Raw genomic sequence first — 12,177 nt, 5'->3', positions numbered from 1 at the left:
CTTCAGCTTTGGGAATCACCCCAAATGTGATGATTGCACCAGTGAAACACGAAGAACATCATACAGTTGTGTACACTTAACATAAATGTAGATGCTCCAGTGTATTCACTGTTGTAGTCCTGGTTTCCCTCCCTCCATCCCCCCTTGTTTCTCTCTCTCTCTCTCTCTCCTTACAATTAATTTTTGGTATTTACTTTCGACTGGTGGTGGTGTTCCACCATAAATCCTGCTCCCTATTGGGGGCACCTGACAGAGCAAGAAAAACTGATGTAATGTCATCGGCTGCCTGATTTTATACCACTAACGACCTGATGTCAGTCCTGGAGCGACAGCAACCAACGTAGAAATATTAAGCCTCTGGTATTCGGGCTGACTGAGAGCTACCCCTGGCAGGATAATCCCAAATGTGATGACTGCAACAGTGAATACACTTGAGCAACATTTATGGATAATGTACACAAATGTACTTTTGTCACATTCCCAGGATCATATTTTTCTCAGCTACAGAGTTCAGATAGTACCCATGCTGGCATCGATACGTGCTCCCAAGGCGCTCTCTAAAATTTCCTTTTTCCATTCCCTACTTCCTCTGGCATTTGTTATGGTCTGGGAATTCTCATGGTTCTCCGGTTTATGGCTTACACCATTCCCTTGCTCCCTCTTGCCAAGCTCAATATGAGGAAGCTTTGGTGGTACCTCAAGTCAGTGGGGCTTCAACATTGCTACCCCTGGACCTCCAAGTACCTTTCCTTTCCTATCTGAAGCTTGAGCTTCAGTGATGGATTCTTCAGCTTTCACTCAACGTAGGCCTTCCTTTTCAAGCTCCAGTTCCAACTCAGGAGCTCTTTACAGATGCTTCAGAAAGGGGGTGGGGTGTCTCCTGTAGCTTCCTCAAGGTTCATGGTCTCTGGCCTCCTCATCAGAGGGCAGACCACGTCAGTCTAAGGGAGATGAGAAGTCTGCTTTTGGCTCTGTAGGCTTTTCATTCCTCTTTCTTCCAGGGCCCCTCAAAGTTTTCACAAACAATGCCAGAGTGGTGTGGTATATCAACAAGCAAGGAGGTACAAGGTCCTGTCTTCCTCAGCTCTGAGATTTTCTTTCCAGTATCAAGTGACTCTTCAGGCAGTTTACATTCCCCTCAGAGAACAACCTAGTGACAGACTCCTTGAGAAGGTCCAGCACACAAGTTCATGAATGGATGCTTCACAGTGATGTGCTCGTGGACATTGTCCATTGTTGGGGTATCCCTCTGGTAGATCTTTTTGCCTCCCCTCTGAACAGATCACTTCCTCTATTCTGTTCAAGTCCCAAATACTCTGGCTTGGAAAGTGGATGCTCTGTCTTTTCCTTGGAAAGGGAAGTTTCTGTACTTCTTTCCTCCCCTTCCCCTTCCTCTGTTACCACGAGTCTTGCACAAGATCAGGCAGGATTCTCCCAAAATCGTACTAGTGACTCTCATTTGGCCCACCCAGCATGGTTCTCCCTTCTTTCTCACTTGGCAAAGGGCAAATACCACAAGTTACCAAACCGGGTAGATTTTCTCACACAAGACAAGGGATCTCTTATCCATCCATTCTTCAACTGACACTGTGGGTAATGGGGTTTTGATCCCTTACAGGCACCTCTTTTCAGAGGATGTGCTTCAGGTACTGCAGGAGGCCAGATAAACCCACTACCAGAAATTCATACCTGTCCAAATGGAAAAGATTTTCTGTCTGGTGCCTCTCATGCTATCAGGATTCTCTATCTGTGGAGGTTTCTCTTGTTTCTCTGTGCGATTTGCTCCATGCTGGGTTTGGCATATACTTCACTTAAAGCACACCTGTCCTCAATTTCTACTTGTCTACCCTTGACTCCTCCTCTAGATTTGAGTCGAGCAATTTTTTAAAGGCATCCTTCATATCAGCCCCCCCTGGAAGCCTATTCCACTTTCCTGGGACCTCAATTTTGTACCTGAAAATTGACTAAGGCTCGTTTTGAGCCTGCCTCTTTAGTTTCCTTACAACGTTGTAGTTAGACTTCTTTTGGCTCGCACTTCAGCCAAGAGTGTGTCTGAACTTCAGGTTCTCAGCTGTTCCTCCTTTCCTAGTTTTCCAAAGAGATAGGGTGTCTCTGTATTAATCCTTTTATGCCCAGGATGGTCAAGGAGTTGTCCCTTAATCGGTCTTATAGGTTCATAGGTTGATACTAAACTATTGGCCCTAGGGCCTGTACAAACCTAGCCATAACAATTCCCTATTTATTCCCACAATATTTACTTCCCTGGACCCCTGTCTAGCAGGGCGACTGACTTGATCCATGGGGTAAATTTCCTATCTCCCATCCAGTTGTCAAGGTTCCTTTTGAAGAGGGCCAAGGAGACACACTGCTTGACATGTATGGGCAGTCTATCCCAGAGTATGGGGAGTCTCTGGGTCAGGAACCTATCCCTCCAGCATGTCTTGTTCATTTTGATGAAGTTTAGGTCCCTGGAGTGTGTGGCTCTGATGGATTGAGATTTCTTTAACTGTAGCATGTCCAACAGCTCTGGGTTTGACATGGCCTTGTATGTTAAGCAGAGATTGCCTCTGAGTAGACGATATGCGACAGAGTATAGCTGGAGTTTTTTTAGTCGGTCAGCGTAGGGCATCTGCTTTAAGCCTGTGATTCTTTTAGTGAGGTATTTCTGCGGCCTTTCCAGTTGTTACGTATGTGTTGTGAGGTACATACCAAATGGGGCTTTGTACTCTCTGATGGGTCTAATGAGGGATGAGTACAGTGGGACAATTACCTTTTTTCTAGATGAAAAGCTCTTAGTAATGAAGTGTGCCACATAGCAGGATTTCTCGACTGTTGTGGCGATGTGGTCATCTTTTTCCTTCTTTAAAGTCTGCCACTGAGAAGGTTTCTTCACACCTTGGATTTGTATAGACAGCTCAGATGTTTGGATAAACCTAAAGTTATTCGCAAATCTAAGCAGCGTGGTGTTTCCTTTCATCCCAGGACTTTGGGTGTGGTTGTTTCTAAGCAAACTATCTCCTTCTGCATTTCCGAGGCAACCTTTTTGTTCTTTTCATGGAAAATGTATTTTAATGTTAGTAAAGGTGCATTCTATAATGTTAGATGTGAGAGTGTTCAATCTCGCCTTTGTTCTTACACATGGGTTCGGAGCCGATCCTCGGCTCCGTGCCGGCCGACTGCAAGCTCTGCATCGAGAAGAAGCTCGAGGACATCCAATACCCACAATCCCCCTCTGCCTTTACCTCAGATCTAGTTTGCCGCTGCTGCATACGCATCGCTGGAGACTAGCTCGAGGCTTTACAGATAAGATTTTTATCTATTCTGTTTAAATTTCAAAAATTTTCTTTCAATCTAGTTACTTAAAGTAAGAGTTAGGTGTGTGAGTGGATTAGGAATTCTCGGTACCTTAGAATAAGTTTAACTTAGTTAACTTTCGGGTATAGAGTTTTTCGGGGCCTACCACCCCTACTTGGACACTTGTGACTAGAAACTTGTTGTAGTCTTGCTTTTAAGCAGTTATCACGGATTTGACACTTTTGACTAGAAACTTGTTGTAGTCTTGCTTTTTAAGCTATTATCAAACGGACTTTTATTACGGATTTGACACTGTTACTGGATTTGACTTTTACTGGACTGGACTGTCTCTTTCATTTGTCAGTATGTCTGAGAAAATAAAATCTGGCTTCAAACATTGTCAGTGTGGCCAAAAGATGTCGGTCACAGACAACCACAGTTCCTGTGTCTACTGTCTTGGCCCTCTCCACTTACAAGAGGACTGCTCTATTTGTCACTCTTTTAGTGGGAGGGTCATGACAGATAGGCGCAGGAAACTGATGGATAGAGGATTGTTGAAACCCTCTTTCCAGGAGGCTCTGGATGCTTCAGACCAGGCATTCAAGTCTTGAAGGGTCGAAGGCGTCGGAGCCAAAGTCATCGGCTCCGAGCTCTTCGGGTCTAGTTAGATCACCGGTTCCACAGACTTGGGCCGAGTGTTCAACTGTTGGCAGTTTCGAGCCTCGAGTCTTGGAACCGGTGACGGAGCTCCCTCCACCGACTCTGTTGAGGTCGGCTCCGTCTTCGATCCCTTCGACTCGTTCTTCTAGGCCCCTTTCCGACACCGGCGTGGACCGTGTGGTGCAGAAACTGATGGAGCATACGGCCCTGTCCAAGCTTATCTCGGTCTCCTCTCAGTTGATGTCGAGACTTGAAGGCCTGCCACTATCTCCATCTGTTCCTCCTCCGAGACCTGTCCAGTCTTCGGAGCCGGAAGAAGCTGAACTGATGATTGTGGAGCCCTCGGTGCCAGAACCGTCCTTTCTCGGTCGGCACCGTTTACCTCGACTCCATCCGATCCGTACCGGAGTCTCGGGGCGAAGATCCGTCCTTGGTTCCGGGACCGAGAGTCGGACCGATGTTTCGTTCGACGCTCTCTCGGGCCTCGGCACGGATCGATTCGTTCCGTCCTCGGGTCGGTGCCTTCGGCTCCTGTTTCGGGATTCTTCCCATTTCTTCGAACCGGGGATACCTCGACTCGGGACCGGGGACTTCGACCTCATGAGGAAGGTGTTGTCTACCCAGACAACCACATCAGCAGGTACAGCTTCTCCTCCCCACAAAGGACCGTTATCCTCCTCTGCACCCACGGCCACGTCAAGCGTCGGGCACCAGTGTCTCAGCCACCCCTGGAGGTGCCCCTCTTCCTCGGAGGCTTCTTGGATGCTCCCCACGAAGAAGTTCCTAGGAAAAGACTGTGTAAGAGGAGACACTTGGATTCTCCACAAGAATCCTTGACATCTGATACTGATTTAGATGAGTCAGAAGGGTCCCTAAGTCACCTACAGAGGATGTCTCTTTTCTGACATCTTGGAGATCCTAAAACAGAGAGGTGACTGGCAAGCCCTCCCCTTCTGAGGATGAGTCAGTTTTGCTGAAGGCATTTGGTGCCCGTCCTTCCTCCTCCTGGGTCACTCCGCCCTTTGATGAGTTAATGGAATTAATTGCTCGAAGGGCATGGGAGACTCCTGACAGTGGAACCAGTCCCTAGGAAGCCAAATAAGTACATCACGGCACCACAGGACAAAGCTTACCTCACCAAAGGAGTTCCAGTAGACGCCATGGTGGTGGCAGCGCCACGAAAAGGAGATGTCGGAGTCTTCCTCATCTGTCCATCCGCCTAACAAAGATTCTAGGACCATGGACAGATACGGAAGCGCATTTTCAGTTCAGCGGCTTTTTCCATGCGTTCCCTGAACTATTTAACTCATTTTACACGTTTACAGAGGGATCTAGTCAAAGAGTTGGGAGATACCTCCAGGGTGCTACAGATGCCGCTGTCTCAGAGAAAGTTACAGCGCATCTCAACACCCTTACGTCCATTGTGAACTCATCCATGAGGCTGATATCCTATGCAGCGAAGGATCGAGTAGGGCAGCAGCTTCAGCGATTGCTCTTCGTAGGCAATCCTGGATGCGCTTATGTTCATTTGCGGAAGCCTTCAAGTCTTCCTTTACTAACGCCCCATTTGACGGAGCCACTCTTTTGGCCCTAAAGTAAAGGAGACCCTTACCCGGTGTGAACAGGAGGGAAAGACTCTGTCTGCTGTCGGAGTCCGTTTTCCACCTTCCAGACCGTACCCCAAAGGGCAACGTGGTGGGAAAATGTGGTTTCAAAACCCCAAGGATCTTTCCCAAACACACAGGGTGATGCCCCTCTAGAGGCAGAGGGGGCAGAGGTGGAAGACGCCGCCCTGGCGGCAGAGGGTCCGCAAAACCAAGGTGACAGGGATAACCTCCCTGGCAAACCTTTCAGCACTCCTGAGAGGAGGCCCGACTGTCCTGCTCTGGAGGCAGTCGGGGTCGCTAGCTTTATACCCTCAGGCCTGGCAAAACCTTTCTTCAGACAATTGGGTAAAAGCGTTGTTACCAGAGGTTACAAAATCCCATTTCTATCCACCCCATTCCAAAGAAAACTTCCAGATGTACCACCCCATCTGCGAGCCAGCAGCTACAGAAATTTCAAAGCTGCTAGAAAAAGAGTCATCCAACCAGTCCCAGCGGACCAAATAGGATTCGAACTTACTCGAGGTTCTTTTAGTTCCAAAGAAAACAGGGGACTGGAGGCCAATTCTGGACCTAAGTCATCTAAACACCTTTGTCAAGAAGGAAAAGTTCCGGATGGTCACGCTTCAATCGATCCTTCCATTTTTAAAGAAGGACGACTGGATGTGCTCAATAGATCTGAAGGACGCATACTACCACATCAAAATGGCCAGGGCGTCCAGGGATCATTTGCGCCCGGCTGGGAGCCAGTCACTATCAGTTTGAGCCCTGCCCTTTGGTCTGACCACAGCCCCCAGGGTCTTCACCAAATGCATGGCAGTGGTAGCGTCTCATCTGAGGCGCCTAGGATTCCAGGTGTTTCCGTATCTGGACGACTGGCTCCTGTCTGCCACCACCAGGCATCAACTGATACAAGCCAGGGATTACACCCTACAGCTTTGTACACACCTTGGCATCTCAGTAAATTTCGAAAAATCGTTGCTACAGCCATCACAGCATATCTTATTCATAGGAGCGGAATTAGATACGCGTCAGTTAGTTCTAAAACTTCCTACAGAAAGAATAGTAGCACTTCAATTCAACATTTCCCTTCTTCTGTCGTCCAGAAAGTCCCCAGCAAAAATTGTTCTGAAAGTTTTGGGTCTCATGGCAGCTTCTCTCATTGCGATACCATTGGGAAGACTGCACATGAGAGTGCTACAATGGCTTCTCTTTGCACAGTGGTCATTCCAACAACTTCCACTGACTCACGAAATATTGATAACGAAAACATGCAAATCACACCTAATGTGGTGGTTACAGACTTGCAACCTATCCAGCGGAAGACCATTTGTGCTACCCGCACCGTCAGCGACGATAACCACGGACGCTTCCCTGATAGGGTGGGGGGGCATCTTTCAGGGACAGACAGTCCAAGGCGAATGGACCAGTCTGGAGTACAATCTGCACATCAATGTTCTGGAGTTGAGGGCAGTGTTTTTGGCGTTGCAACACTTTGCTCCCCTTCTTCCTCCAGGGACCATTGCAGTTCAGACAGACAACATGTCCGTAGTCTGGTACATAAACAAGCAAGGGGCAACCAGGTCTTACCAACTATGCAGAGAGGCCATGAGAATTTGGCAATGGGCAGAGTCCACGGTCGCTTTCTGATCGCAACGCACATCCCGGGTCATCCAACATCATAGCCGACAGGCTGAGCAGGGCAATACTATTGCCTCACGAGTGGTCCCTCAAACAGTCAGTTGCGAGAAGGATTTTTCGCAAATGGGGCCAGCCTACCTGCGATCTGTTTGCGTCTCCAATGAACGCCAAATGCAGGAGCTACTTTGCCCTATTACCCCCAGGGGAAGTCCCCAGGGACGCTGGTGCACGATTGGCCCCCGGGTCTCCTATATGCTTTTCCTCCATTTCCCCTGATTGCAAAGTTTCTACAGAAAGCCAACAACCTTCAGAGGACTATTATTCTCATTGCTCCGTTCTGGCCTCGTCAAATTTGGTTCCCCTTTCTATTGCATCACCGCATTCGGGGACCTTGGATGCTGGACCCAGAGCCAGATCTACTGACTCACTCGTCAGGAGTTCCTCACCCATCTCTAGAATCTCTCCATCTAGCAGCTTGGCTGCTCCGCTTCCTTTCTAGCCAGGTCGGTTCCCCTTACTTCGGTTCAAGATATTTTAGTAGCTTCTCATAAAGTTTCCACTACTAAGACTTACACCAGTAAGTGGAAGCGTTTTGTCTTCTGGAGTCACATCAGTTGGACCCTGTTACAGCTCCGTTGAACAAGGTTTTAGAATTCTTGACTGAATTATTTCATGAAGGAGCTTCCCCGGCTACTTTAAGAGTACAGTTAGCTGCCATTTCTAACTATCATGTAGAAGAAAGTGGTGCGTCTATTATGGCTCACAGACTTTGTAAAGCCTTTTTAAAAGGTTCTTTTCACATCAGACCACCAGTCAGAAGTCCGACATCACCATGGAATTTAAACTTATTGCTGTCTAAATTGATGTTACCACCCTTTGAACCAGCTTCAAGTTGCACTTTGAAATTTTTGTCATGGAAAACATTATTTCTAGTGGCCATTACATCTGCTAGACTGGTGTCTGAGCTTCAGGCCCTATCGGTCAAACATCCTTATTTAATTTTTCATTCTGACAGAGTATCCCTACGCACTAATCCATCTTTTCTTCCCAAAGTTTGTTCTTCTAGTAATATTAATCAGTCCATCGAATTACCCACCTTCTTTAAAGACCACTCTAATAAATTGGAGTATATGTTGCACAAACTAGACGTCCATAGACAACTCAGATTTTATTTGGATAGAACGAAAGATCACAGGAAATCTGATCAACTATTTGTAGCTTTTGCTGATAGCAGAAAGGGTCTTGTAGTTACGAAACGAACTCTTTCTAAGTGGCTAACTGACTGTATCATTTATGTTTATGAAGCTTCTGACCAAACATTAGCAGCAAAACCCAGAGGACATTCTACCAGATCAGTTTCTACATCTTTGGCTCACGCAGCTTACCTTTAGACACTATTTGTGCGGCTGCTACTTGGGCTAAACCACATACATTTATCTCTCATTACAAAGTGGACAGGGTTTCTAGGGATAGGGCAACCTTTGGTTCCACTGTGCTCAAGAACGTTCTCCCTTGAGTTCCTCAGGATCATGGAGCTAGGGACGCTACCCATGTGTAAGAACAAAGGCGCGAGATTGAACACTCTCACATAAAGAAGTTATGTCCTTACCATAACGTTCCATGTGGAGTGTTCATCTCGCCTTGGTTATTACACTCCCACCCTTCCCACCCTCAGGAAGAACGTTCAATTTGGTGCCTGGTCTGGAGTATTCTCCTTCTGCTGTTGCAGTATTAGTGTTACTATCATACTCTTGGTATGTTGTATATATGTACTTTTATGTATATAGTTGGCATGTGTGAGTGCTTTATGTCTGGTTTGCTTGCAAACTAGATCTGAGGTAAAGGCAGAGGGGGATTGTGGGTATTGGATGTCCTCGAGCTTCTTCTCGATGCAAAGCTTGCAGTCGGCCGGCACGGAGCCGAGGATCGGCTCCGAACCCATGTGTAATAACCAAGGCGAGATGAACACTCCACATGGAACGTTATGGTAAGGACATAACTTCTTTTAAAGGTGCATTCTACAAGGGCAGATGTTCTTCGTGTTTCACTGTTGCAGTCATTACATTTTGGTTATCTGTTTGCAGTAGCCCTCAGTTGACCTGATTAACAAAGTCTTGGGTCCCGCGTCGGTTGCTGTCCCTTCTTCCATGACGTCAGGGGTATAAAACATGCAGCCGACGCCATTACATCAGTCTTTCTTGCTGTGCGGTGCCCGAAGCAGAAGCAGTTAGAAAGTGCCGGTCGGCCGACTCCTGAAATTTTCTTTTTCGAGTTTCCGAACCGAAGTCTTAAACTAAAAGTAAGTACCCCATTGGGGAAACTTTTTCTTGCTTCTTACCGATGTCAGTAAAAGTTAGTAATTGCATTACTTGTGGAAAGCAAATACCTCACAAAGATTTTCATTCGTACTGTATTCCTTGTCTAGGCCCTGACCAATGACGTACCTTGCTGTTGGTTTTGTGCTTTATTTAAAACAGCATACTATCCGTCGTCTGTATATTTTCGCTTCTAAATAATTCGGTTATTGGTTTAATTATCCAGAAATGCAATCGGTTAGCCATCCAACTACCGGGATTCAGAAAAAAGATAGACAGAGACAGGCAGCTGAGGTCCAAACCTGCCAATGACACTTCTCCTAAGCCAGTCGCCAGTTTGCCGGTACTCCATGAGGCACTTTCGCAGCCCCTGATACCTGCTACTTCTGACTCGCAGGCCTCTGCTGAGACCCATTCGGAGTCCAGTATGCCGCAAGATGCTTCAACCGTGGAACCCTGGGGATGTCTCTGCCTTGGATGGGTCCGGAGCTGCTGTGCAGGCACCAGCTTCTGAGGGTATATTCAGGCCTATGGACTTGCATATTAAACAGACGCCTCCTTCATTTAGGCCAAAATCCCGAACCATGCTTAAGAAACAGACGCCCAGGCTGCATGCTCAGGCCTCTATGCCTAAAAAACAAATAAGAATGGCTGAAGATCTTATAAATCTAATTAGGGGAAGCCACCCTCCCCCTTCTAAGAGACCTAGGACTGAAGTTGTTTATGAATATTCTGAACAGGATTCTGATTTTTCTGATCCTTCTGATGATCTGGATTTGCCCTCATCTACTTATGAGGATTCTGATGCAGAGGACTCTATTCCCTCTGCTTCTACTCCAGAGGATTTTTCTTTTGGTGAAACCTTACATACTCTAAGGGAGCATTTCCACTGGGAAAGCCAGGATTTTTCTGATTCAGAAAAGAGGCTTAGGGATTTCTTACTCCTGTCTTAGCATAGGCCTTTAGCTATACCTCCTGTACTAGACATTGTTGATGATGCCTTTTCAGAATCTAGTTTGGTCCCTGATTCTTTGCCTCCTGCTCCCATAAAACCTGACCGATATTACAGGGTTCCTGATTCTCACAATTTCCTTTTTAAAAATCCTATTGCAGATCCAGATCACAGGGACCCAAAGGCATTAAGGCTTCTACTGCTAAAAATCCTACCCCCTCTGATAGAGACTCTAGGGCGCTGGATAGATGGGGTAAGAAAATTTACACTGCTGCAACCTTGGCCATTAGGGCGCTAAACTGCCAGTTTCATATGTTAAAGTATCAACAACATGTTATTGGATTGCTTAAACAAAAAAATGATGTTAATTCCCGACTGCGCTGAAAACAAAGAATTACAGGATTTAATGCATTCTGCATTTTCCACCTTTGCCGGCTTTTTGTTTTTGGAAAACCTACCTTGCAATGTGGATTTGATTCATTAGAGGCCTCTTGCAGGGCTGCTGTTACTGGGTCTGTGCTCAGAAGGCATGCTTGGGTTAAGGAGCAATCTTTGCCTGATCATGTTAAAGCTAAATTGTTGGATGCTCCCTTAAATCAGGACCGCCTGTTTGGCAATAAGGCTGAGGAAGTTCTTAAAAAGATGGAAGATAAAGCTAAATCTATGCAGACTGTTAAAGATTTCTTACTAGTTCAGCCTCCTAGATTTAGTAGGCACTGGCCCTCTAAAAATTGGTCCTTTCCAGCCCCCTCCAGGTCTTCTCAAGCCAAACCCAGACACAGCAGAAACCCCAAGTTTCAGTCCCAAGGGAAACACAAGACTAGGCAGTGGGGGGTTTCCGCACCCAAACCTGGGAGCAGTAAGACCCCCCCCCCCCTCAGTGACCTGCTTTTAAAACTTCCAAGCACTTCCCAACTGAATGCTCCTTTAGGCAGAAAGATGGGTCTGCAGGCCAAAAACTGGGAACTCCTTACCCAGGACAAATGGGTTTTAAATATAGTACCCCAAGGATACAGATTTCATTTCCACACGTTACCAACACCAAGCGGGTGGCCAGATCTACCTCCAAATCAGTGGGCAGAGGCCCAAAATCAGGTACTGTCTATCTTAAACATGGGGCTATTCAGTTGGTACCAGAAGAGGTAAAGGGACAAGGTTTCTATTCGAAACTTTTCCTGGTACCCAGAAAAGGCAATACATGGCGTCCTATCCTGGACCTTTCTATTCTAAACACCTTTATGGTGATTTCAAAATTCAAAATGTTGACTCTTCACCAGCTGCTTCTTATGCTAGGCAAGGATGCATGGTTGGCAACACTATTCTTAAAAGAAGCATACCTGCACACCCATATTAGGGAGTCTTGCAGAAGATACCTGCGCTTCAAACAGGCTACATGCACTATAAGTTATCTGCACTGCCCTTTGGCCTATCTACTGCGCCCAGGGTATTCACAAAGTGCCTAGCTCCAGTCATTGCATTTTGCAGGCAAAGAAATATTCAAATACACCCATACCTGGATGATTGTCTAATTCAGGCAGAAAGCAAGGGCATTCTTTTCAAATGTCTGGCCTTTGTTCAAAGAGTACTGACTTATCTGGGGTTCACCGTAAACGAAAAGAAATCCCACCTGGTACCCTGTCAACAAATTATATTCCTGGGAGCAAGCTTGAATACAACTTCCCAGATGGCTTTACTCACGCCAGGGAAACGG

At 46.6% G+C, this 12,177-nt stretch overlaps 1 protein-coding gene across 1 annotated transcript in view; it reads left to right on the top strand.

Moving 5' to 3' along the window:
- STK40 (serine/threonine kinase 40) overlaps window positions 1-12,177 on the top strand; it is a 1,174,020-nt gene that overhangs the window by 489,530 nt on the left and 672,313 nt on the right. Inside the window, exon 7 of the mRNA XM_044089696.1 lies at window positions 101-116. Within this exon, the coding sequence (XP_043945631.1) occupies window positions 101-116 (16 nt within the window). The remainder of the gene's footprint in view (window positions 1-100; window positions 117-12,177) is intronic.

The sequence above is a fragment of the Protopterus annectens genome, chromosome 1.part1 (assembly GCF_019279795.1).
Source record: "Protopterus annectens isolate FY-2018-M chromosome 1.part1, PAN1.0, whole genome shotgun sequence".
In the NCBI taxonomy this organism is placed as follows: Eukaryota; Metazoa; Chordata; order Ceratodontiformes; family Protopteridae; genus Protopterus; species Protopterus annectens.
This window is presented reverse-complemented; position numbering and strand designations above follow the sequence as displayed.